The sequence below is a fragment of the Ambystoma mexicanum genome, chromosome 3q (assembly GCF_040938575.1).
Source record: "Ambystoma mexicanum isolate Mex_15411 chromosome 3q, UKY_AmexF1_1, whole genome shotgun sequence".
NCBI classification, from domain to species: Eukaryota; Metazoa; Chordata; class Amphibia; order Caudata; family Ambystomatidae; genus Ambystoma; species Ambystoma mexicanum.
The window spans coordinates 258225568-258251856 of NC_090926.1; the positions used below are offsets into that span (position 1 = coordinate 258225568).

The window sequence follows — 26289 nt, forward strand, 5'->3', positions numbered from 1 at the left end:
TCTCAACTAGAATTGCCAATAATAACACATTGCTGGCAAACTATGCTGATGCGCAATGGGGAAAGCTTAAGCAAGACATCGAGGAAGTTCCTGAACCCCTAAAAACTAGATTGCTGGCTACAGTTAATGAAGGGTCTCTGGTCAACCAATGCATCGTTAAGAATACCCTCGATGCAGCGGAAATAGCTGGCCGCTCTTTGGTACAGGAAATTCTGCTGAAGCGCCACGTCTGGCTTCGCAATTCCGGGTTTAAGGCGGAAACGCAAGCGGCGCTCATTAACAAGCCTATTGAAGAGTCTAACCTCTTTAGAAAGGCAGTGGACGACGCACTGGAAAATGCGAAAAAAGAATTTGATACCATAAAGACCCTGGACCAAATCTCAAAGCCCCCTAACAGGCGGGGATTTGGCAACAAGCGTTCTTTTCGTGGCCAACGCCAGCAACAGAATCAACCACTTCAATATTCTGACAACAACTACCAAAGTAATAGTGGCCAGTACAATCAGAGAGGTCAACGCTGTGGCAAGGGCAGAGGCCGGGGTTCCACCCCTAGAGGCTCCCAAGCCACCAACAAAACCAAGTGACGCGAAGATTCGGGTCCCCTCCCATGCATCGCCGGTCGGTGGGCGGTTAACATCAGCATGGGAGGGAATAACATCAGACCGCTGGGTACTATCCACCGTAGCCCGCGGCTACTGTATAGAGTTCAACAGTTCCCCAACATACAGACCCCCGAGGCGACGACGCATGACACCAGAACACCTCGCCATCCTGCTCCAAGAAGTGGACCAGCTACTGGAAAAAGGAGCTGTAGAGGTTGTGCCTCTATCTCGGGTAACGGAAGGTCTTTATTCAGTGTACTTCCTTGTACCCAAAAAGGATCTAACCATGCGCCCTGTATTAGATCTGCGCCCAGCGAACAAGTTTGTCAAACCCCAAAAGTTTCGTATGGTGGACTTACAGGAAGTAATCCCACTGCTATCACAGGGAGATTACATGACAACACTGGACATGAAAGATGCATACTTTCATATTTTAATGTTGCCAGCGCACAGAAAATACCTCAGGTTCATGATAGAGGGCAAACACTACCAGTTCAGAGTGCTACCCTTCGGCGTAGCATCTGCACCAAGGGTATTCATGAAGGTACTGGTACTGGCAGTGGCAGCGGCCCACCTGCGCAGGTTATCCATCCCAGTATACCCTTACCTCGACGACTGGCTCATAACAGGGGATTCTTAGGAGACATGCTTCTCAAACACCCAAAAGACTGTAGACCTTTTGTTCCAACTGGGCTTCTCCATCAACGAGAAGAATTCCAGCTTAGACCCCAGCCAAGTCAAACAATTCCTAGGGGCTCTAATCTGAACAAAGGACGGCCTCGTCTTCCCCTCCGAGAGGGTCCAAATCATGCTGTTTCAGATCCCCCAATATGTGGCAGGTCGGGAGGTGACGGTGCGCAAAGCGATGCGCTTGCTAGGAATGATGGCGTCATGTATTTATTTGGTACCTCGCGCGCCTGCGCATGCGCCCAATGCAAGAGTGGCTCAACAGCCAGTGGTGTCAAGCCAGCGGGCAATGAGACGATCTAGTGGTGGTCTCGCAGGCCTTGGTTCTCTCGCTACGGTGGTGAACAAAGGAAAACCTGGTAAGAGGGAAACCCTTTGCCACACCCGCAGTGGAAGCCACTCTAACCACAGACGCATCCCTCACAGGATGGGGGGCTCACCTATCCCATCAGGCTGCTCACGGAGTGTGAACTCCGAGCGTAGCATCCAAGCACATAAACCTACTGGAGCTACTGGCCGTGTTCAAGGCACTAAAAGCCTTCCATGAACACCTACAAGGGAAGACAGTGATGGTCCTTACGGACAGCACCACAGCCATGTACTACCTCAACAAGCAAGGGGGCACCCACTCTCCAGGACTGTCCAAGCTGGCCCAGAATATCTGGAAGTGGGCTCTCAAACACAACATGTTCCTACTGTCGCAACATGTACCAGGGGAACTCAATCTGCTAGCAGACGAACTCAGCAGAGACTTCCCTCTACCGTCAGAGTATGAATGGCAGTTGCACGAAGACATCGTCTTTGATGTCTTCACACAATGGGGATTCCCAGAAATAGACCTGTTCACAACTCTGGAGAACTCACAATGCCAAGATTACGCCTCCAGGTACCGCCAGAACCAATCCAAGGGGAACGGTCTATCGATTCCATGGTCAGGGAAATTTGCTTACGCCTTTCCCCCGACTCCCCTTCTCAACAAGATTGTGCACAAGATGCACCAGGAACAAGTTACCATGATACTAGTTGCCCCTTAGTGGGCCGGGCAGCCATGGTTCGCTCACCTGATGGAGATGTCCCTATCTCCCCCAGTGAAACTTCCCTGCCCACACAACATGCTGTCACAGGACAAGGGCAGGACACTGCATCCATGCCCTCAGACCATGAATTTAGCAGCCTGGCACCTGAGATCATAGAATTTGTAACACTTACAACTCCCGCAGAGATACATGGACGTCCTCAGGGAGGCAGGAAAGCCTAACACTCGTCACTGTTATTCTAGCAAATGTAAGAGATTTGTCATCTGGTGTAGAGGAAGAAGCATCGACCCAGTTGACTGCTCCCCCACGCACATTGTCCTATACCTGACCCATTTACTGGACTCAGGTCTAGTGTTCAATTCCATTAAAGTCCACCTAGCGGCACTTTCTGCATACACCACTTCCCAGCTTAAAGTGTCGTGGTGGAAAGTCCCAGTTATCAAAGCTTTCATGGAGGGAGTAAAGATAATACACCCTCCGATAGCAAACCCAGCTCCCGGCTGGGACCTGAATGTGGTACTTACCAGACTCATGGGCTCACCCTTTGAACCCATGCACAAAGCAACTCTTAAAGACCTCACTCTTAAGACCGCTTTCCTAATAGCTATCACCTCCATTAGGAGAGTAAGTGAACTACAGGCTCTTTCTGTTTTAGACCCCTTTGTAGCAGTTCACAAAGATAAAGTGGTTCTACGCATGCACCCAAGGTTTGCACCAAAATTCATCTCAAAATTCCATGTAAACCAGTCAATAGAACTACCAACGTTCTTTCAAAACCCTTCCAATTCAGGAGAAAAAAGTCTGCATACACTTGATGTGCGCAGAGCTGTCATGTTCTACATGGAAAGAACCAGACCACTGAGAAAGACTAATCAGTTCTTTGGCTCGGTGGCAGCAGGAAGAGAAGGAGATGCAGTATCAAAGTCCACTATATCTAGATGGATTGTTCAATGCATCACTCTCTGTTTCTCTCTTGCTAAGAGAGAACTACCCTTCAAGCCAAGAGCACATTCTACTCGAGGCACTGGGGCATCCATAGCATTAATTGCAAATGTTCCCAGAGCTTTAAGTGGGGTAAGAAATTGAGGGGGGGCCCTCGTTTGGGGGCGTGGCTTTCATTGTGGCCGTGGCCTAAAAGTGCACAAATCATAGTAAGGTGCGCAAACAAATATATAAATGTATGTGAGCATTTATATGTTTGTATGCGTACTACTATGGTTTGTGTACTTTTCAAGCCATATTTTATAAACATAGCAATGTTACATATTTCTATGTTTATAAAAGGTGGCTTGAAAAGTGCACAAACCATAGTAAGTTACGCACACTTGTGTGCTTACCTTGCTATGGTTTGTGTACTTTTCAAGCCACCTTTTATAAACATAGATATTTGTAACCTGTTTCTATGTTTCTAAAAGATGGCTTGACACGTAAACAATTCAAGGCATCTTTTCTAAAGCGTTGATGACGGACAAAACAAACCGCTGGGTGGCTTTGTCCGTCGACAAAGCTTTATAAAAGATGCCTTGAATTGTGCACGTTTCAAGCGTCTTTTATAAACATAGAAATATTTCTACCTTTATAAAAGATGGCTTGAAACGTACACAGTTCAAGGCATCTTTTATAAAGCTTTGCCGACGGAGAAAGGCACCTCGGGCTCTGTGATCTATCTGCTCAGAGCACATAGATCACTGAGCCCGAGGCGTCTTTCACCCTCTGCGAACCCGCGGGCTCCGTGATTTAATCTGCATAATAGATCACGGAGCCCGCGGGGGTCAGTGACCTGGGGAGGGAAAACAAAGGGACAGTAACTTCCTCTGATGACCCTGATGAGGGGTCATCAGAGGGAGTTACACGAACTGACAGAAGTGCCGCCAGCCTCAGCGTCGCTGTGGCTGACTGGCACTTCTGTCAGCTTGGCCGACATAATGACGGGCGCATCTCCCGTCGCGGCTGCGGCCGCGGCGGGATAATGCATCCCGCCAATGTTGTGTGGGACGGGGCCCCGGCTGGGCCCCGGCTCAGCCCCACTTTCTGGAGACTGCTGGGGCCCGGCCCCGGCAGGCCCCGGCCCACTTAAAGCACTGAATGTTCCCCTTGAGTCCATCTGCAAAGCGGCAACCTGGAGTTCTGTGCACACCTTTACAAAACACTAGTGTGTGGATGCACACTCTAGATCTGACTCCCAGGTGGGACAGGCAGTATTAAGATATCTTTTCTCTACTGTTCCTTCTCATAACCCACCGCCAACTCCAGGTACTGCTCGCTAGTCTATGCACAGCATGTGATTCTAAGCAGATTAACAAACATCAGAAGACAATGCATTACTTACCGTAAAAGCATTTCTGATGGTTGTATCTGCTTAGATTCACATGCGCCCACCCTTCCTCCCCACTCGGATGGAAGGAACATAGACACCTTTCTACATCTCTCTCTTTTCTGTACTCACTCACGTATAGAAGGCTCCCTCAAGGCAGAAAAAATACAAACAGAGGGACCTCGACGCGTGAGGGATTGTGGGTACAACGCACGTCACTATAGGGATAGTGTTAGACACGCCTGTCGACGTCCCCTTTTTCGACTACGAAAAACAAAATGCAATACTCCGCAGTGACCATTGGATGTCGGACTATGCACAGCATGTGAATCTAAGCAGATACAACCATCAGAAATGCTTTTACGGTAAGTAATGCATCGTCATTCCAGCCGAAACGGAAGGCGGAAGCCAGTTCCTTCAAGGCCTGATCTATAAGGCGGTGCCTGTCTGCAGCCTGTCCGCGGCTAGTCCGTGCCGTGCGTAACCACACTTTAGCCCTTCCATTTACCAACTGCCTAGGTGTACAGCCCGACATTTGCTGTTTGAACTACTACTACCTCGACCTTCGGTCCCACGGCATCTCCCGATATCTTCTAAGGTACCTTGTACATTACCATTCTTGTGTCGGCCCCACGGCCTATAATATCTGTTACTATCTCCTGCAAACTTACATCTTCATACAACGCTAAAAAGTCTGAACCGACTTTACCATACTTAATTCGCTAACGTGACTTACATGTAACACTGCCAAGATCTGTACCACTTGGTGGGCCGCTCGCGTTATCAACAGTTACAACTGCTCTCCTTGAAACACTGATGATCAGTGTGCAACCCGGATGGTAGTCGTTAGCCTGACCTGCCCTGCATCATTGTGTACATTGGCTGGTACTCTAAATCCATTATCATTGTACTATATAGTTGCTCCTCTGCACCAATGTACTCTGCTTGTGCGATCCTCAACCGCACCGCGGCGCTTCCTGTGTATCATTGCTGATTGTGCTCGCATAGAGCTAAGCAATGACTTTACTCAGCCTTACACTGTACTCCCCGCCCACTGTCCCACATAAGCAACATGTGCTCTAACAGTAAAAATGCATTTGTAACAATACTATTTCGACCTGCAGATACCCTGCCTATGTCAGACTAGCATATTCTCATTTAGTCATGTTCGGCCTATGTCGGTCCAGCCCATTTTGATTTACATGTGCCCTGTCTGTCAGACTAGCCTGTTTTGATTTATATATGCCTTGCCCATGTCGGACTAGCCTATTGTTGACGTGCAATATACCCTGTCTATGGCTGACCTGCTTATTCTGAATTATATGTGCCCTGCCCATGTCGGACCAGCATACCTTGAATACATTCGTACTGAAACCTAAGGGACTAACCTACCGGACGGCCAGGCGGCAACACTAATCCATCCTTTCTCTGCACCTACATATAACTATGTTCCTCAGAAAGACCCAGGTGACCTTTCTGATGTGCCTTACCTTACCATTAATCTATTCAACCATGCCCCACTCTAAACATGCACCATGTCCCACATTGGACAGAAATATTAGACTCTGAGCTAGATTACCGTGCCTCTACGAGCCCGGGGCTCTCAGTAACAAGGACCTTAACTCCCGGCACATAACTACCTTGCGTCCTGAGCATGTCTCCAGACCAATAATATCCTACGGTAAAACTAACCAACCCAAACTAACCTCTATAGAACTCCAGAAAATATCCAACTCAACCACTGTATCTGGAGCCCTGATCAATGCCAGATCTATAGTGGCTCATACCATAGAAATAGCTGACATCCTATCTTCCGATGACCTGGACTTCCTAGCCATCACAGAATCCTGGCTGCACGAAGCGGCGGGCCCAACGCTTTCTTTAGCTATACCAGATAACTACCAACTAATCAGAATGGACAGACCCAATGGTAGAGGTGGCCTAGCCATTATAGCGAAAGCCAACCTTGCTCTAAGACTTCTAACTCTACCCACTCTGAAATCATGTGAATTACTCACTGCCAAACTGCCCATCTCCAACTGCCGTACCCATCAAGTTATCTAATATATAGGCCACCAGGCCCCATCGGCACCTTTGAGGAGGATCTATCCAGTCTCTTAGCTAACAATATTAAAGACTCCCCGCATCTACTAATATTAGGCAACTTCAATTTAGGATTTAATGACCCAGAGGACAAACAAGCCCAATCTATAGCGACCCTGCTTGCTGAACATGACCTAACACATAAATTACTAACTCCAAAGCATGACAAAGGAAGGACCCTCGATTGGGTTGCCACTTTGAATTGCACCACTACTATCACTAAAACTACCCCTCAACTTTGGACTGAACATCACCTAATCAATTTCTCCTTAACCTTAGATAAACAGATAGCCAAAGATAAAGTTATGACACCTCCCCTCCAGACTAGATAAAAAAAGGATTACACCTGACAATCTCTTGCCACTCCTCCTTCCCACTATCGACGCTCTCCCAAATAATTTGGATCCTGATCTCCTTGTGGAGCTTTACAATAATACCATGACCAAGGCCCTGGACACCATTGCGCACCTTAAGTTACGTAAGAGTAAACAGGCACACCTCAATGCCTGGTTTACCCCTCACCTTAAAGAATTAACACTACAAAAAAGGAAATTAAAATCCCTATGGCGACACTCCCCTACTGAGGAAAACAAATCGCAACTAAACACTTTACTAATAACTACAAAAAAGAAATTCTATGAACCAAAAAAGGTCTCTTCAACGAAAGAATCTCTAACGCCAGCTCCAATACCAAGGAATTGTTTGCAATCCTTAGGGAGTTGGAAACCCATACCCCCACGAACAACACACCTAAAGACAAACAATGGTGCACCAGCATCCAGAATGCCCTAGCCAATATATTAACACTCCAAATTAAAATTGGCAACGAAAATGCCTCCCTGCCTCCTTCTGAGACACTACCCACCAGCACTACTAAAGGCATGTCCGGTCCAGCTCCTTTCAAATTTGTCAAAGGATCCATCCAGGAAACTGAAAAAATGATCGCATCCCTGAAGCCTTCTAATTGCAAGGGCGACAACTGCACTGCCCAACTAATTAAAGATTCTGCAAGAGACCTAGCCCCTTTCATCACTAAACTAATCAATGCTTCCTTTTCTACCAACACCGTCCCTAGTAATTTAAGAGTCCTGGGTTTTACTGCTCCTCAAGAAACAAACCCTAGACCCGTCCAGGCCCACCAACTACACGCCCATTACCACGGTACCCCTCCTTCTCAAGATAATAGAGTAGCCTATCTACAAATCCAGAATTATCTTGAAACTAACCAGCTCCTAGGTTCCCGCCAATCTGGATTTAGACCACAACATGGCACTGAGACGGCCTTAATTGATTTTAAGAATCAAATTTACAAGCTCAATGACAAAGGAAACACTGCCATGTTGCTCCTCCTTGACCTGTAGGTGCTGTTTGACCTGGTGGATCACACAGTCTTGTGTGATCACCTAGCATCGGCTGCCGACTTCTCGAGCGAAGCTATAGCCTAGGTCCAGTCTTTTCTGGACAATAGAACAATGAGACTTTTCTCCACATCGGCATCAGCGGACCCTATCAAAACAACATGCAGTGTTCATGCGTCTCGCCAACTATGTATAACATATTTACCAAGCCCCTATTTGTCAAATTGGATAGACTGGGTGTCACCTACACGAATTATGCAGACGACACCCAGATCCTCATTCCCCTTTTGGGCAATTTTGTCTCTGATACGGCCTTGGTAAATGAAATCTACCTCCTCATTCAGGCATGGATGGCAACCCATGGCCTCTGCCTGAATGACGGCAAAACGGAGATGCTGCTCCTTGGCTCCACTGCCAGCCTAAAAAACTTAACCCCAATTACTCTGCATTTAACATTGATGGCAACATAATCACAGTAGCCAAAGAAGTGAAAACGCTAGGTTTTTACCTTGATTCCACCTTAACACTGAGGAAACCAGTAAATTCTCTAGCATCACCCACCGCCTATACCTGCAAAGTTATTAGGGCATGCCTAGCTTTCCTAACACAAGCAAGTTGCATTATCCTCGCCAATGCCCTAATACTCTCTAAACTAGACTATTGCAATGCCTTGTACTTGGGAGCCAACAAATACATCACAGACACAATTCAGATATTGCAAAACAATGCCCTTAGAACAGCCCTGAACTTACCCACTAGAGAACACGTCTCTAATATGAGAAGAGAACACCATTGGCTAAAAAATCAGCGACAGTATTTCACTTAAAATAGCCTTGCTAACATTTAAGTGCCTTAATAATGCAGCTTCCCCTTACCTTGCAGAGAGAATAGTCAGAAGAACATCAACCCGCCCCACCAGAGCTGCCAACTCCCACTGCCTACAGATACCTAGATTTAGGCTATGAAAAACAGGCGGAAGCAGTTTCCCGGTTAAGGCGGCCCAGTATTGGAACAAACTTCTGCTTGACATCAGAATAGATCAATCTTACTACAACTTTAGACGCAACATCCTCAAATGGCTACGATCCAACGACCTCCATGACTAACTATGATGCACTTTGCACTAGATAGACTCTGAACCCCTCCTGGCTCTTGCCTACTATCCTATACCTTATCCTTGGCTGTTTTGTATCCATCCCTATGTATGCATATATGTATATTCCGTATTAGATTTGTCGAATAGGGTATGTATGTACCTCTCCTTGCCCTCCTTACTATGTAACTAAGCTTGAAGTATCCTTGTATTCTGTTGCACCCAGTTACCTAATGGTCCGGTGTGCCCTACAAATTTATAAATAAACATTGAATTGAGTCCCGACACCATTTAAACCCGAACGCGTCCAAATCGTGCTTAACGCAGAAAGAGTGAAGAGGAAGAATCTCTGACTTATTTAGCCAGAAACCAAGGAAAACGAATGGTCTATCCAGCAAATAAGGAAGATGAAGCTTGGGGTTTTTAACAAGAATCAAAATGTCATCAGAATACACAGCAATTCTAGTACTAGATGTTTCATATGATATCCCAGGGATGTTTCCATCTGATCTAATGAGTTCTAATAGAGGTTCTAGAGATGAAATCCCAGTTGACCCGATCAAAGGCTTTTTCAGCATCGAGTGCAATAGCAACATAGCCTTGATTGTCTTTTTTATCCTTCGATGTCATGTATAGAGCATTCAGTAGAAGACGAGCATTCACGGATATGTTCTTGCCTTTGATGTAGCCGGCCTGATTAGACTTGATCAAGGCGAGTAGAGATGATTCAATCCTGTTGGCCAGAACTTTGGCAAAAATCTTGCTTTCCATGTTACTGATGGAGATTGTTCTGTAATTATTGGGAAGGTCGGGTCTTTATCGACTTTGGGGAAAAGAATAAGAAGTGCCTCGGAGAAGGATCCAGACGAGCATTGCCGGCGTGCAAAATAGGAAAATAGCGTCTTTAACCTGGGAGAGAGGGAACTAACAAAGTGATTGAAATATTCAATATAAAGTCCATCAGGACCATGGGCCTTCCCTCTACCCATTCCCTTAATGGCCCGATTCATCTCAAGAAGTGTAACCTCCCCCTCTAACTGGGCAAGATTAGTCTGAGGGTATGATAATCTATTGACCTTATTCAAAAAGGAGTCAATACAAGCAGGAGAAACAGAAGTCTTGGGGGTATATAACTCGGAGTAAAATAGTTTGAAGCAGTTTAAAATATCATTGTGAGAAATGTTTTTTCCTCCTTGGTCTTAAAGTATGAAGCAAGGGATTTGCCAGCCTTGTTGGAGGTCTGATAAGTCTTGATTTTATATTTAATTTAATTTCTTTAATGTGATATAGAATGAACATAAATTCAATCTTTACACATATAACTTCTACAAATCATAAACACATTATAATCAATTCACACAATATACACATATAAAAAATAAAATCATAACTCGCTATCAACTAAAAACTTCTGCACATATAACTCGAGCTACTTATGCTCCTCAATCTTGAGGTGCTTCCAGTCCATCCTTCAGATCAAGTTCAGCTTGTTGCCAGATGTTATAAAGTGCAATTAAGAGATGCATATTGTTACTGTTGGTACAGTGAAGCCAGAAAGACTTTTCACGTATTGTTTCAAGATCGTGTACAAAATCCCCCAGGTGGCGTATAATTGTAGCTCTCAATGCCTGGCATTCGGTGAGAAGATGTCTGGCTGTCTCTAAGAAATCTGGGGATTTGCAAAGACGGCATATGCGCTCATCCCTCGGGATTTTCTCCCAAGCCCCTCTCCTGTGTACAGTGGGTAATTGCTCTAATCTGAACAGAATGATGAATCGTCTAAGTCTTCTAGAAGGGCACAGTGATAAATAAGCTTGAGGCTTCATAAAATTATACAGTCGATATTTAACAAACTGATATGTCTTGAGATTACTTATATGCGCAAAATTCTCGAGCCAGTCCCATAGTTCTATTTTTTTACCTAACGCATATAAGGTTTCCTTTGTTACATGCTTCTCTCTGTGTGTCCATCCAATGTCTGATAGGAGTTTGACCATATCTTTGTGGAAGGGTGAGGTCGAAGATTTTTTAAGCACCTCCTGTTGGATCATAGCAAGCAGGGGATTGGCAGATTCGCCAGTCATCTTGAGGTAAAAGCCCAGCCTTTTCCTCAATACCATAGCTTTGAGAAAGAGGGGACCCAGTTCGAGTCTGATCAGGGCCATTGGTACCCCCGGCGGTAACCCCAAGATACATCTCCAAAACTTACCCTCCAATATTTGTAGCCACCCCAATTCCATAGTATGCAAGGACCCAAGGCCGTAGGTGATCATAGGTGCAAATACTTGAATATAGAGCTGACGTGTCCCCCACAGGTTAAAACCACCCTGCTTATTTGTGAACAATACTATAAGGGAGATAACTTGTAAAGCTCTTAAGGTTCGCCCTTGTTTGCAAAGGAGATAATCACCTAGGGGCTCAATGTCTACACCCAGATAACGATAGGTTGGAGCATAAGGGATTAAGCTGTCATGTACCATCAGATTCACGCGCGTTACTCTTCTTCTCATGAATCTTAGTACTTTGGTTTTGTCCAGATTGATGGTCAAGCCATTTTTACTGGCATAGTCCCATAGGGAAGTTGCGGAGCGTCTTAGGCCGCCTATGGTATTATCAAAGACCACCAGATCGTCCGCATATGCTAATACTATGCATGAGGCTCCACCCACTTTAGGAGGACAATTATCAACCTCAGCTAGGACTATTGGGATGTCGTATACATATAAATTATAAATCGGGTGCTGTAACGCATCCCTGTTTTACCCCACCATCTTGAATCACATTGTGCGTTAGATCTCCTTCCTTATTTAGTCTAAGACACGCCGAGGTATTATGGTGGAGTAATTTTAAATAATATAGCAGACCAATTGGGCATCCCAATTTCTCTAACTTAGTCCATAGCCTTGCTCGAGGGATGGAGTCAAAAGCGGCCTTAAAATCAATATAGAGCGCATATAATGGAGGTTGGCCCTTACTAAGTGCCCGAGTACGGAGAATATCCATAACCAAGAGGTTCTGTGCAGTGGAGAAATCCCGCCTAAATCCACATTGAAATCTGCTAAGTATGTTGGAACTATCAACCCACTTCTGAAGCTCACTAAGTAGCAGGGAGGCAAGCAGTTTGCCCGAGATGTCCAACATAGATAGCAGCCTATAATTATTCGGATCCATACGATTACCTTTTTTGAAAACAGGAATAAGGATAGCAGTTTGCCATGAGCGGGGAATAAATCCCTGCTCTAGGATTTTACTAAAGAGTAATGAAAACAGTTCAGCCCAAAATAAAGGGTAACTCTTGATCACTATATTGGCTAACCCGTTAGGACCCGGGGCTCTGGAGGACTTAAGGGCAGCGATTTTCTTCAATACTGCCTCAACTGAGACGTCAAAAGGTGCCTGGGCAGGAGCCTGCCCCTGGAGTCTATTCATGGTTTCTTTACCTCCTGCATTCCGATCTAACAAGAATTTTTCCCACACCGCTTTACTTATTGGGTTGATTAAGTGTCCTTTTATCTTCTCTCTATTCTCGTTAAGTAGTGACCATATACTGCGAGAATTTCTAGTACATATTGTCTGTATTAACTTCTGGTACCTAGCATTTTTCTCAGTGTTCTCAGTGTTCTTAATGTTTTAATAACTACTCTATATTGTTTTTTTTAATCTTTCTTACTTTCTCGCAATACAGGTCTCCAGTAAGGTTCATCTGTCTCAGCTCACGGGTGGCCCTTCTTAAATCTCTCTTTGCATCTCTAATTTCCCTATTGAAAGGGAGTGAGCTTCCCCCAGTTTTCAACATAAGGCCTTTTTTGGCCGTAGCATGCTGATCGGAGAATCTATATATCCACTCCTCGATCTCATTTACTGTCATGCGTTCAAACTTGTGGTAATCTAAGGCAGTAGTAGGTTTAAGTGCTTCAATAGCTAAGTTTAGATTTCTCTCCGACCACACAATTCTGGATCCTGTAAGATTAGTTTGGATATTACCAACATTAGTAGATACCAATGTGGGAATGGGGATACGTAGTGTACACTGCAAAGACGCATGGTCACTCCATTTGTTCTGCCTCACGGTCATGTCAACTACTCTTGTCTGTAACTCCGGGCACATAAATATGTAATCTAAGGTACTAACAGATACTCCGTTAGACCACGTGTGTTTCCCCGGCCTGTCTCCCAAAGCTCGACCATTAATCAATGCCATATCCCAAGCACCAAACAATTGCAACCAACCCAGCCCCTCAATATCCCTCTTTTCATGGGCCATAACACATCTTGAACTCAAATCAGGATTGGCAGATATACAAGTTTCATCAGTCATGTGGCAATTAAAGTCGCCCATCACGGCCACAGCGAGATTTCCTGTTTTCAACCACCAGGAGGACAGCAAGTCCTGTATAGCTTCCTGTAGTGAGTCACAGGCCAAATCTCCTGGGGGGCTATAAAGATCAATAAATAGTAACCTTCCCAGACCTCATCATAGAGATCAACTTCTACTGCCAGGAGCTGCTCCTCCGCTTTAGACTGTACCTTACGAGATACAATCGAATTCACTACCCCAGTTAGTAATCCACCACAAGGGTGACCTTTGCTGCCTCGTTTAGCAGCTGCTTGGTGAATAACAAAACCGTCCAATCGTAGTGGGTCAATAGACCATGTCCCTTGGAGGCAAATACAACTGTGTTTTGATAGTAGCTCTGCAGAACCCTCAGCTCTGAGTAGATGAGAAAAGCCTCTACAGTTCCAAGAAAGTAATGACATATATCAATGTTTTTTTAGCAATTGCGGAATATGCTCTAGAAGTGACTTTAGAGCTTGCTGTATTTCAGCCAGTGTGGAATTTTCTCCTCCCCCAATTTGAGGGGCAATATCTTTCGCCACCTTTGATGCACAAACTTCTGGATCTGGTAGTGTGCCCTTCTCCAATGGGTCTACATCAATGTCAACCGCTATCAATTCTTCTTTATATTTTCTGAGTAACTGTGCCGTAGTCGTGAAGACACAGTGTATAGCTGAGACATTGGGATTGGGACATCCAAGTGGTTCAACAAAAAAGAAGTCCTCAGATTTCAAGACACGCAACTGAGGAACATGATATAATCTTGCAAACAGCTCCGAGCGTGCCAACCATGGATTTTTGCCATTAGGATATACGTTCTTAATGAAACAAATATGATTTGAAGATGTATTAGTTACTGCTTTTCCCAGGTCCGGAGAGGGCGGGTCTCCCAGTTCCTCTACCGTCTGTATCCCGGGTTCGTCGTTCGGCTGTATCTGGATACTGGTTTCCAGATCCGTCTCACCAAGTAGCTCAGATGCTTCCATCTCCTCCGTTTCCGTTGTCTTTTCTTCCGGTATCAGCCAGTCTGACAGTGAACCCTTTGTCATCTTCGCCCGTTGTACTGCTCTCGCCATTCTTTTCCTCGCCTTTTTTGACCGTGTCTCAGGTGCTGGTTTGGGTTCAGATATCGGGGGTTGGGTGGCTGTCACGACTGGCTTATTCTTCAGGGCTTTCTTTGCCATTCTGCGTTGTTTGCGAGTAAGGGGGGGACCGGATGTTACACTCGTTCTTGTTCTTCCACCTCCTCGGGAGATATTACAATGATGCTATTACTATTGGGTGTCTGTATCTCCTCATTTTCTTCCAACCCTACTTCCTGTTCTTTGATCTCTTCTGCTGTAATTAATGCAGCTGATAGATTGATTTCTACTTCTTCTCGCGATAGATCTTTAGGTTCTAATGCCATAGTGATGGTGTTAGTATTGGCCAGGATACGTCCTATCATTTGTAGGAGTATCTTGAGGGCAAATTGCAGAGCTGCTACTGACGATTGCAGCTCAATTATCTTAGTTGAACTGGAATGCAATTCGCTGTTGTCTTCTATCACATTTTCTGGATCGTCCTCCATCGACGTCAATATTAAGTTAGGAGAGGCAGACAGTCGTTCACTCCTTCCCATGACATTATATTCCTCCGTGGCACTATTCATATTATTTTCTTCAAGGGACATTATGCCACTAGTATGCCTCGACGGGCTTTGAGCTCGCATCCCTCTCTGTATAGACAAACCTAGATCTAGTAGAGAATTATTGTCTATATCGTCGAGGTTAGAGGTGTTTAAAGAACTGCCGCCAACGTGTACCTGTGCCACCGTTTCCTCAATTACCGTGGAGTTGATGGTTGGGGGTGGGTTCGCCGGGAAAAACTCAGTTATGGCCCCTTGCGTCACCGGCCCAGCCTGTTTGGTGTTCTTTTTATTTATGCCCCCTTGCTTTAGGCACTCTCTGGGGTCCTTAATAGGTAAACACTTATTTTTACGTAGATCATACATCGAATGAGAGGCTCTTTTGCCCCGCTGCATGTTTGCGTTATACCTCGCTTCCTTTCTAAGTCTAGCTAGTATGAATCACACCCAGCTGGAAGAATAAGGATGACTGATGTTGACATCGAGTGTTAATTCCCCTTATTCCGTGCAAATAGATGAGATTGCTTTTCCACCATTCTTCCGATCTTCCCTGCTGGTACTCCAGGGGGCTCCGCGACCCGGATCAGAGGCCGCAGCCCACAGTCTCCGGGTCAGATTACAAGTTCTCCTTCTATCACCCGTCCTATTCGCTTCAAAGCGTGAGCAAGCCTGGGGGGAGAGTATTTATCCCCCTCTTCCCTACCCCACCTTTAGGGGACTCGCCTCCTCTTCCAATCCCTACCCCCCCCCCACCTATCAAAGTAGAGAGATCCTTCTAGGAGGGGGCTAGATACGTGCACTCCCTCCTTATTCTTGCGGGGGAACCACCGGTGCTACCCCTTTGGAGTGGATTTCTTTATTAAAGGGGCTAGTCATCCTGGGCTACACCTAGTTTTATACCATAACTAGGTAGCCCGTGAGAGCCTGGCACTGCAGGGAGCCGCCGAGGGCCGCCGCTGCACTGTACTGTACCGTACAGTATTCGAGTGCCCGTAGACTTCTGGGACTCGATGCCGCGCGGTAAGCCGGCCCAGCCTCCAGGCTTTCTAAACTTTCCCTGCGCGGCTCTCACCTGATGTCCTGTCTGAGCCGCTTCAAACGGCCAGAGCCGTTCTTTCTTCTTCTCCCCCGCTTTCCGACTACGATGTGAGTACCCCTGCTCCGCTCAGCGCTTACAGCTGCTGTCTCTCCGCTAGTATGCCAGACGATCGGACGTAACGGGGAACAGCAAGCTGAGCCACGACGGGGGACGGAAAGCAGGATTCGAAGAAAGGACCCTGCAGAACGTCAAGCATCCAACGTTCAACGTGTCAAGCCGCACCTCTAGCAATAGCTCTTCCCATAGATGCCGCCTCTGACACAAATTTGCCAGGCAACAGCAGACGCCACAGCGTTTGATTCGCTCTAGCGGTTTTATATTTCAACAGCGCACCAGTGGCCATCTCAGTGAGTTTTCTTTTCAGCATCGGAAAGCCAGAGATTTAAGTCATCGAGATGTGCTTTGTTGTTTTCTTTTCTTACAAGAGTAAGCAATGACATGACCACGTAACGTCGCTTTGAAGGCATCCCAATTAGTGACCACTGAAGTATCAGTCTAGATTTTCAGCCAAATTTTGTTGCTGAAAGGAGTGAAATGATTGGATGAACAGTTGATCTTGTAACAAACTTTTGTTAAATCTCCAACGGGAAGGTGACTTTTTGATATCAGCAAGGTTAAACGTGATAGAAACGGGGGCATGATCAGAAATTATGATGTTAGAAATAGAGGAGTCAATGATTGTACCAGTGGAGATTTCGATGAACAAAATATAATCAAGATGTGAAAGAGTGGTTGAGTAGAAGGTGTACTCTAAGTGAGATCGGTGAGAGAGCCTCCAAGTGTCGACAAGGCCAGTCTCAGCCAGACAACGCACAAAGGCCTTATGGGACTTGGAGCTTTTGAAAATACACTTGGATTTCCTGTCTAAAAAGGGATCCCGTACCTGGTTAACATCACCACAAAGAATGAGGTTAATAAAGCCAAAACTAAGAATAATATGTTTAATAGAATCACAGAAATCAGGGCTGGGAAGGGTGGGGCCATGAACATTCATAATAGTCAGATCCAATCACAAGTTTGACCCAAGCCCAACGCTGTTAGTGTCAGCATCCTGTGTTAATATTTTGAAAGACAATTTTTGCTGATAAGTATAGCAACACCGTTTTTTGGCACACAGCAGAGCTACCAATAACATCTTTAACCCAGAATGATTTGAGCTTCATGGCTTATGGGAGATAATACATGCTACATATGGTTTAAGGTTATTAAGGTGAGAGATGATCTTGTGTCTTTTAAAAGGGTTATTACACCCTTTGATGTTCCAAGTTACACATTTAAAAACCATAGCAGCACATTAATGGAGGTGAAGAGAACAGCACCATGTGGACCAAAACACAGTACAAAATAAGAGTAATCCAGAAAAGAATGCACCATAAAATCAAATACACATACAAAGACATGCAATCATGAGAAAAACAGCCTCAAAGCAAAGACCAAACACAAAAGGAGGGAACATGAGGTTAAAGGGGAAGGAAGGGAAAGCCTGACCATAGATAAAGTGTATTTACAAATGAGGGGGTAAAAAACACTTCTACAGGCAGCAAAACACATGAAAAACCTATGAAACCTGTAGGGTCAGGCTAAAAAATGGAGGAAACAGGGAAAAAAGTAAAGGGAGTAGGTGACACCACCAGGACCGTCAAAAACACACAGTCCCCTGCAGGAGATGGGTCACAAAACCACATCAGACCCATCAAAAATGCAGAAAATACAGAACAAGAGTTAGTAACAATAATGCATAGAATGAGTTCAAATAAACAGCTGAATGCAGTCAAGATCCTGAGGTAGAGGGTGAATTCAAGGGAAGCGATGTGTCCATGCCTTCAGTTTTTATGGAGTGAATAAAGTCCTTCAAATCAACAAGATCATCGAAAATGGCTGTTCGTCCATCATGAGTAATTTTAAAAGAGCAAGGATGATATAGGATGGATCTTGCGTTAAGCTATTTCAAGGCTGGGCGAAAAGATAGAAATTCCTTCGCCGCTGAGCAGTAATCTTTGCCACATCTTGCGTGATATGAATTCTACTGCCATGCCAACTGAGCGGGGTTTTCTCTTTAACCTTCGAAATTAGGTAAATTCAAGAATATAAAATATCAGCGTACAAGGGGGTTGATGAGATGAAGAAGAGCTTCTAACTGGACCGATGCGATGGGCATGCGGGATGTTTAGTGAGAGATCTGGTTGGAAGCGCGAAGCAGGACTGGCATCTTCTATAGGAATGATATGAGGTTGGACCCTTCACATCCCTCATGTAAACCAGTATCGCGCAGATTATTCCGCATACTTCTGTTCTCCAACTCCTCTGTGTGTCTTTGAAGATCTTTGATTGTTTTTTCAAGCAAGACCACCTTTGGGGTGACATCCTCTACAAAACCAACCCTTCTCTCCATTTCATCCATTCTACCTTCAAATCCCTTCCACCTGTCATCAAGTTGCTGCAATTTCTGGTTAGTGGTTTCATTTAGAGCTCTGATCTCCTGATGGCCTCAATAGCAGGAGAGAGCGGTGGAGGCAAATCACTTTTGGGTCTTTTAAGATTGGCAGAGGGAGGGGCTGAATCCTTGGTGGTGGGCTGTAATTTTTGATTGCCCTTACCAATAGCCATGGCAGCAGATAGAGTAGGCGAGATAGGCGGCTCTGAAAATGGAGCTGAATAAAAGAGGCGATAGAGCACTGATGTAGAAAAGTGCACAAAATAACCAAGTGTAGAGTTCTGAGCCTTAATGGCTTTAAAAACCCAGACCAGTTGTAATGTTCGATATGAGGCGTATAGGAGGCGCCAATAGTACTGCATCCAAGATAAAGAAAGAAAAGTGAAAATTAACACAGCTTAAGAAATGTAAATAGAATACTGCTGTGAAATTCAAGACCCCCCCAAATCCAATGTCAAATTCTTATAGGTATATTAAAGCCGTGTCCAGGTACAACTGCGACGTGCAATGCACACAAAAAAACCAAGTTGCAGAAGAATGGCCTTAAAACATCAGGAGAGCAACTTCAGAAGGTGTATAAAGTAGCAGTGTTGAAAAATAGACAAGGCGCAGCAGTAGAACTTCCCTAGAAAAAAAACCTTTACATTTTGAGAAAAAGCACTCGGAATACAATGTGCTTATTGAGGTGAAATTAGCATATCGGGTCAGCTTCGAGCGTTGCAGCAAATGTCAACGAAAAGGGGAAAGAAACACTTAGCTTTAAGCCAGAAGTTTGATTGTAATAATATGAAGAGGCAAGTGATGGCACTGCGCACACAAGCAAAGTCGACAAGGCCAAAGCCGGCCCATTGCTTCACACGCAACGCCCAATGTTTCCACACGTAAGGCGGCCGGAGCAGGGGCCTCTCCATTTCCTCCACCGACATTCTGCCGAGAGGGAACGCAGAAGCCGCCGGAACACAGCAGAGACGGCAGGCATAGACCACAAGAGCGGGCAGCAGAAGTATTTCAAAGAAGAAGGCGATAAGTAGTGAATATATTGCAGTTAAAACATTGAGGGGGTGCGGTTATGCGGCCATCATCCTCGGCACCAGGCCACGCTCCCCGTTTTAGATATTTTATCAGCTGTCTGGGGCAATAGTTAACGTGCACTCTAGGTTACTACGGTACTTGTTTGTGTGGTTATTTGTGGGTGTGGCCGAGCGGTGCTTAAGGAGTGTGGGAATTGTGTTGGTGTAGGTGTTTAGGGAAATTTAGTGCATATGCCTGTATTTAGATGGTTTGTTACATTTTTTCAGTGCACAGGTTGTGTGCCTCAATGTATTTTTAGTTAGCGTGGGAGGTAGTGATTTTGAAGTGGCTACACTTACCATATATTTCCTTAATCAATGGCAAAGGTGATTGCACTGAGACACCATGCACGAGTGGGAATGTGAGGCTTTAAAAAGAAACAGCACACAGAAAATAAATGGAAGCCATTTGCTTCACTTTGTTTTTGACAGTGACTCACCAGTGAGTCAAGGACCAGAGAAGGGGTGGACCAGAGCAGCAGCACCCAAGGACCAGAGGACAGTGACTCGCCAGAATAGCCAAGGAACAGAGGGGCGACGACCAGAGGGACACCTAACCACAGAGCTTTGCTTGTGCATTTACTTTGGTGCATTTTTTGTTTTGGCTATTAGGTGATGCTTATAAGACGAAAGTATTGCACTGGAGTGAAGCTAGGAGAGAGAGGACATGTGAGAAAGACACACATTTTGAGGGTGTGGTTGTTATTTACCAACCCATTGACGGCACATAGCCATTTTGGTACCCATAGCCATTCCCAACCACTGACTGCTCTTCCCTTCCCCCCCAAAAACACATCCTCCTGGTATGTCTTTGCACAATCTCTATCCTGCAGTAATATCAAACTTTGGCCTGTCAGTGTTAAGTAGTTTGCTGAGAGTTAAGAGTTAAGGGCTTAATTTCAGCTGCAAAGGTGCTACAGGTTTAATAAAGATATATCTTAAACAAGTGTGCCTTCAGCCGCTTGTTTTAAATATGTTCCTTGCACTGAGGTCCTGTCTAAACAAACATTAACAACGTCAACTGTTTTGGCTTGTGTATATGTATCAGATAGGCATATAGAACTTAGTGTGATTATCTAGGCATATGAGGCTGGCATGACACTTGTATGCTTAGATAATCAAACCATGTTCCGGCTGTTGCATCTTGTGGTCAGGTAGTACCATTACGACAGTGCCTGGCAAATGCCAAATCTGCGGTCTTTGCCAATGGTCGGATTCAATTGGAGTGACTGCAGCCAGATGATTACTGGCAACTACAAAGTGTATTCAGTTTAAGGTACAGGTATGGGCCTGCTCAAACTACTGAATTTCTGTTTTGCTCAATTACTGTTACCTACAAAGATACAGTAATTAAAAATGAATATTAAACTGTTACCTGTCATGGATGAACTTCCTGTATTATTCATGTTGGAAAATTACATTTTCACCTACTGACAATGTATAGAGCCCTGCACAGTTCACATTTCATTGGCAATCAAAATGTTTAAACTATATTTCCAATTTTGTGTTTTAGAGCAAATGATTTACAGATAACACTAACACATGTTCTAAAGAGATGTGTGTCAAATAGTATTTTGTTTAATTTGCATGCACAGTTGTATCAAAGATTTCCATTTATGAATATATTTTGATATTTCTTTCAGGGACGAATCTAGTTTCATTAGTTTTATTCCAGTCAATCTCTGGTCTGGCCACAATGCAAAAAGGTTCATTGAAAATTGCAAACCAAAGGATCTGCCCGCCCTGTCCCAACCACAACACGCTTTTCCGTCCTTTTTGGATGCAGCCAGAGTAACACTAGTTCCATTATTCCACTTCCAACACTGACTAACGCATACACTTTTTTTGAGACGCAATAAGTTGTGATATGTGAGAAGTGTAAGTTGTGGTTTGTTCGCACTACTTGCTTTAAAATTCTCCTGTTCAGCTGTTCGTTACTTTACATGCAGATTACTGATGTGCAGCAGTTACGAAATCCTTTACTAATGCCATTTAGTCAGTTAATTACGTGGAGCCAGAAACACATTTAGGTCTCCAGAAATCATTGTGCCATCTGTTCAATTTCTTCCAGGATCATCTGACTCTTGTCTGTGTACAACGAGCACCATTTAGTTGGGCAGTAAAGACATCTGTTACTGGTAATGCTGTGAAGCTTTTGGCCAGGTCTCAAAACCCAGGTGTAGCTACAATAGACTTTTATTCAGTCGAACAAGCCTCATTGCTGGGAGACAACTGCAGTGGTAACAGATAGAGTAAAAATACTTATTACAGTACTCCCTCTGATGCAATAAAGTCAATTCCTTGTACCAAGTATACGATAGTGTTGTCAGAGTGGGGCGTGTGAGCCCATTGAGGTGGCTGGTTGTGCCTTCCTCGCATCTTTGACCACATTTTGAGACACCTAAATTCCCATAAAACATTACTATATTTCCATAGACCCACATCCCCTAACCCCTGTCATTTTCGATACTCTCATACCCCATTCCATTTGACACCAAATTAGAGGAGTATTAACCCAGACCCAAACTCCTGAAGTACAGTGTCCCGGTTGAGGTTGCTTGCGTATTGTTTTGAAATATTGAATAGCCTGAATAAAGAGTCCATTCCAAACATGAACTGCAATTAATCAACCATAGAAGTCTTAAGTAATCCCCCTCAATGTTTTTCTTTCCCCCACTTCATGAAGGCTTCTCTGGACCCCTCGCCTGGCTTCAGAATTGTTTGAACAGGACGGCGGGCGATCGTGAGGAAGATGGTGAGTAAGCACTGTGATAACCTAAAAAGCGGAACGGAAGATCATAGACTTATTTGCATGGTGTGATAGCTTGTACTATAGCATGGTTGTAACATAACACTTGTTTCTAAACAAAACATTTCACTCTTATATTATGCCAACATTGTTTATTCCAAGAAATTGATTGCATTGACTCAAAATACAGCTTCTTTTTTAGGGATTACAGTTGCTTTTATTTTGCCAGATTTCTATTCACACTTTGAAGTGTTGTTCTGATAATCCCCACACTGAGGAGATGACTGGGCTGGTAACGGACGTAAGGCCTGAGCGAATCGAGGACTCATGTGAGGGCTCACAGCCATTGGCACCACGGTCCGCTGCTTCCTCTGGGGTGCTAACTGCAATTTAGATTTTATTTTTGAGCAAATGCAAAGTGCCTAATCTGTGTGCCCAATTTCCCTTAAAAAGGCTACCAACAAAGATTTCCAACATAGAAAATAGTAAAGGGGGTAGGTTGATTTTCTATTTCCGTGGCGGCAGTCAGGACGTTCGTGCAGACCAGAGACCAGCTGAAGCGGTTAAGTCAGTGGAGGATCTATGGGTTGAGGGGGGCATTTTGGGGGAGAGTAAAAGGATGGGTGGGAACAAATGTGTCTGGGATTGGGGGGGCGGACACCTGGAGGAGACACAAAGGTGACCAAGAGAATGCAGGAATTTGGGGGGATTCCGTCCATGTTCTGTGCCACCTGATTGCCCAGATGCTCTCCCCAGTGCTAATAAAGTGATAACCCCCATATTTGGGACTGGTCAGGGCTGGTAACAGCATGCTAGCCTGAGCCAAAGTAGGCCCAAGTGAAGCAAGGGCATCTGCGAGGGCTCAGGGCCCTTACCGGCTCTGTCCGCCCCCAAATGTGGGGATTATCGATATTAATAGTAATAAGTAAAAAAAAAAAAGTGTAAGGAATTGTTATTTGAGAAAAATGGGCAGTGGTTGGTTCACATGAATTGCTTTAGAATTCTCACATTCAGCTATTAGCCAGACGCACTCCGCTGGGTGCTAATATGGATTGGTGTCCTCACCTGCTTCACGGGTGCGCTGTACAGCCTCGTGCAACCACGATTCATCTTGGGACTCGTGCCCGTCCTCAGGATCCGCCTACGTGTTTTCCTAAAAACTTGATCAGCCTTACTCTCCATTTGGCTTTGCGTCTTTGGATTGGTTGGGAATGGCTTCTGCTTCAAGGATGTGAAACCAGAGGTCCCTATCAGACGTTGAACCTGCCTGGATTCATCCTTCTGTCCCAGCACCTCATTGGTGTCTGCAGCACTGGTTTGGGTAGTGAAGATGCTTAAGCCACCTCCCTGCACCCTCCAGCCACCCAAGGAACCATTTTCTAACGACTGTTAAGCATGGTAAAAAAAATGGGGGCTTATGGAACCTGGTTGGAACCAAATGTTGTGGCTTGCTGTCCTGGACCAGGTGCTGTGTCTGAAAAAGTCTACCTGACTTGACATTTTATGTGGGTCCCCAAAAGGGTCTCAGGACCTTATAACCAAATGCTTGATGTTTTGTACTCGCCTTTGATATGTTAGGGGATTAAATGATGAATCACTACTTCACTCCATTCCCATACAGTAACCACTTGTGGTTACATTGTTTCTGTTCTATTCAGGCCCAAGGTTACTGGATCAATTTTATTTGACTTTTGGGTGGTGCTCTGGGCATTATTTTAATTGTTTAACCCCCTGCTCAACCTCTGTGCCACGCTATATGTTTGGGTTACTTGTACATGGATCTAATTTTACTGTGTGTTTGCGGATGTGGGAAACTGTGGCAGTTCCTTTTCTGACAATTGGACTCTAATAATGAATGTAATCCATTTTACTGAGGTCCAGGGATCCCTTTTCTCCCCACCCACATGCATTATAATATATAGGGTTTGCCACCAGATATATGCCTCCCATTTAGCTGTAGGAGTGGGAACTACTACACCATCCTGTTCGCTTTTTAAACCAATATTTTTTTTTACTGTGTGGTGTTCTACTCCAAAGCACTTATTTGAACGTCTAGTTGATTAATGTGCAATTCTATGTAATTCTAAATGGTGTATATTTTCCAGTTTATCTACTTGGACTTACTATAACCTAGTGTGAGAAACCAGAGGGTGTCTCACCCGCTTGTCCCTGGGGATCTCTTGCTCAGGTGGCCACGACATGGCCATCGCCTTTGGATCCAGACCCAGGGGGTAGGCCAATGCGGGAGTATCACCTGGGTGAGCGGTCTTCAGGGAGTGGGGGTGAGGCAGCCGATGGTGAGACGCGGTATTCCCCCCCCTATTTTGTTTTTCCAACCCATCCTATGTTTTAGGATGCTCCGAGGTCCCAACTCCTCCCCCCTCCCCGCCCTTTTTACACAAACACTGGGCAGAGGAAGAGGTTGACTAAGAGTAACAACATTAACTTTTACACATCATACTGGACATGTTGCGCTATTCGGGTCAGGCACTTGAATCTAAGTGCATACACCGGATACCAATTAGCTCTCCTCACACGAGTAAAAGGCCGAACCCAAAGGAACACTCTGGGCAAGGTGGTACAGGAGTACGAGCAGGGCTCCTTGGATGAAGGCAAACCTGCTGGAGCAGAGCGACCGACCAAGGAATGAGAGCAGCGAGTCAAAAACCCCAAGAGTTCTCTACTGGAGGTTGTTGCCTCCGACAGGCTGCAAAAGACATGTGTAGAAGGACAGATCCCACAAGTGAAGACTGCATTGTGTTTCAAGGATGCCAGCGATCCTCCCGGGTGAGCTGCAGAGTTGGGGAGGTGAGGCCAAGCCTGTGGTACTAATCTTGACTCGTGAATTGGGAATCGCAAAACCAGATACTGAAGCCAGACTTGTAGTAATGTTCTTGGCTCTAACTGCCAAGGTCTGAGGGGATTTGGCGAGGAGGGGGGGGGGGAGGTTGTGGTCCTCCCGACAAATATTCCACCCATAGTTACTTCACAATGATTGGTGGGAAAAGAACAGATACCACGTTGTTCAGAAGACTAAGCTGCCATGGTCATATGTTACAGGAAAGGAAAACCCACCTGCATCCCAAAAGCAAATCAGCAGCTCTGTTTTGCCTTTAATAGATGGTTTGACTATTTAACCACTGTTTGCTGATTTCTCACATCAGTATTGCTACAGATCTCCACCAGTTTTCTCTTGCATTTCACTGCATTTTTCACCATCTTTTGTGTCCAACCACATATGCTCCACCTCCCCAACAGAGCGGGCGAAATGAGCCAGTAGAGCCCCTTTCATTCCATTATATGGTATCAACCTCTGTACCTCACCTCCATCGTGCAACAGAGTTTCAATCAGCCCTCCAACTCACTTATGTTAGACTTCTTGGTCTGAGTTTCAAGACAGGTGGTTCCCTTCGGGGGTCATGCTGGCTGGTGGTACAGTGTAGACAGCGCATACGGAGGACAGGTCACCCCAGTTCAGTTACAAGGGGAGCCAGAGCCTTGTTAGTCCTTGGCCCTTTTCCCACAGGGAATGGGGCATGTTGCTGAAAAAGGGCTCAGCAACCTCCCACTGCCATATGAACACAGTAAAACTGCTGCCACTGGTCTGTAACACACTCTGCCAGAGCAAAGAACCACCTGCCCGGAGCCTCCCAGCTGACGTGTAGCTGGTCTAGTTGCACCACCAAAATGGGAATGTTTCTCAGGAGGGCTGGTTGCATTCTGGTGGCGGTCCACCAAGTAGATACAAAAACCCAGGCAATTAACCTGCACACTTAGTTA

General features: G+C 45.2%; 1 protein-coding gene across 3 annotated transcripts in view; it reads left to right on the forward strand.

Annotated features, from left to right (window-relative positions):
* The window catches only part of TIMELESS (timeless circadian regulator), a 1506051-nt gene that overhangs the window by 1320626 nt on the left and 159136 nt on the right, over positions 1-26289 (forward strand). For all 3 annotated transcript variants that reach the window (XM_069653695.1, XM_069653693.1, XM_069653694.1), the window contains one exon: positions 22447-22515. In XM_069653695.1, the coding sequence (XP_069509796.1) occupies positions 22447-22515 (69 nt within the window). The remainder of the gene's footprint in view (positions 1-22446; positions 22516-26289) is intronic.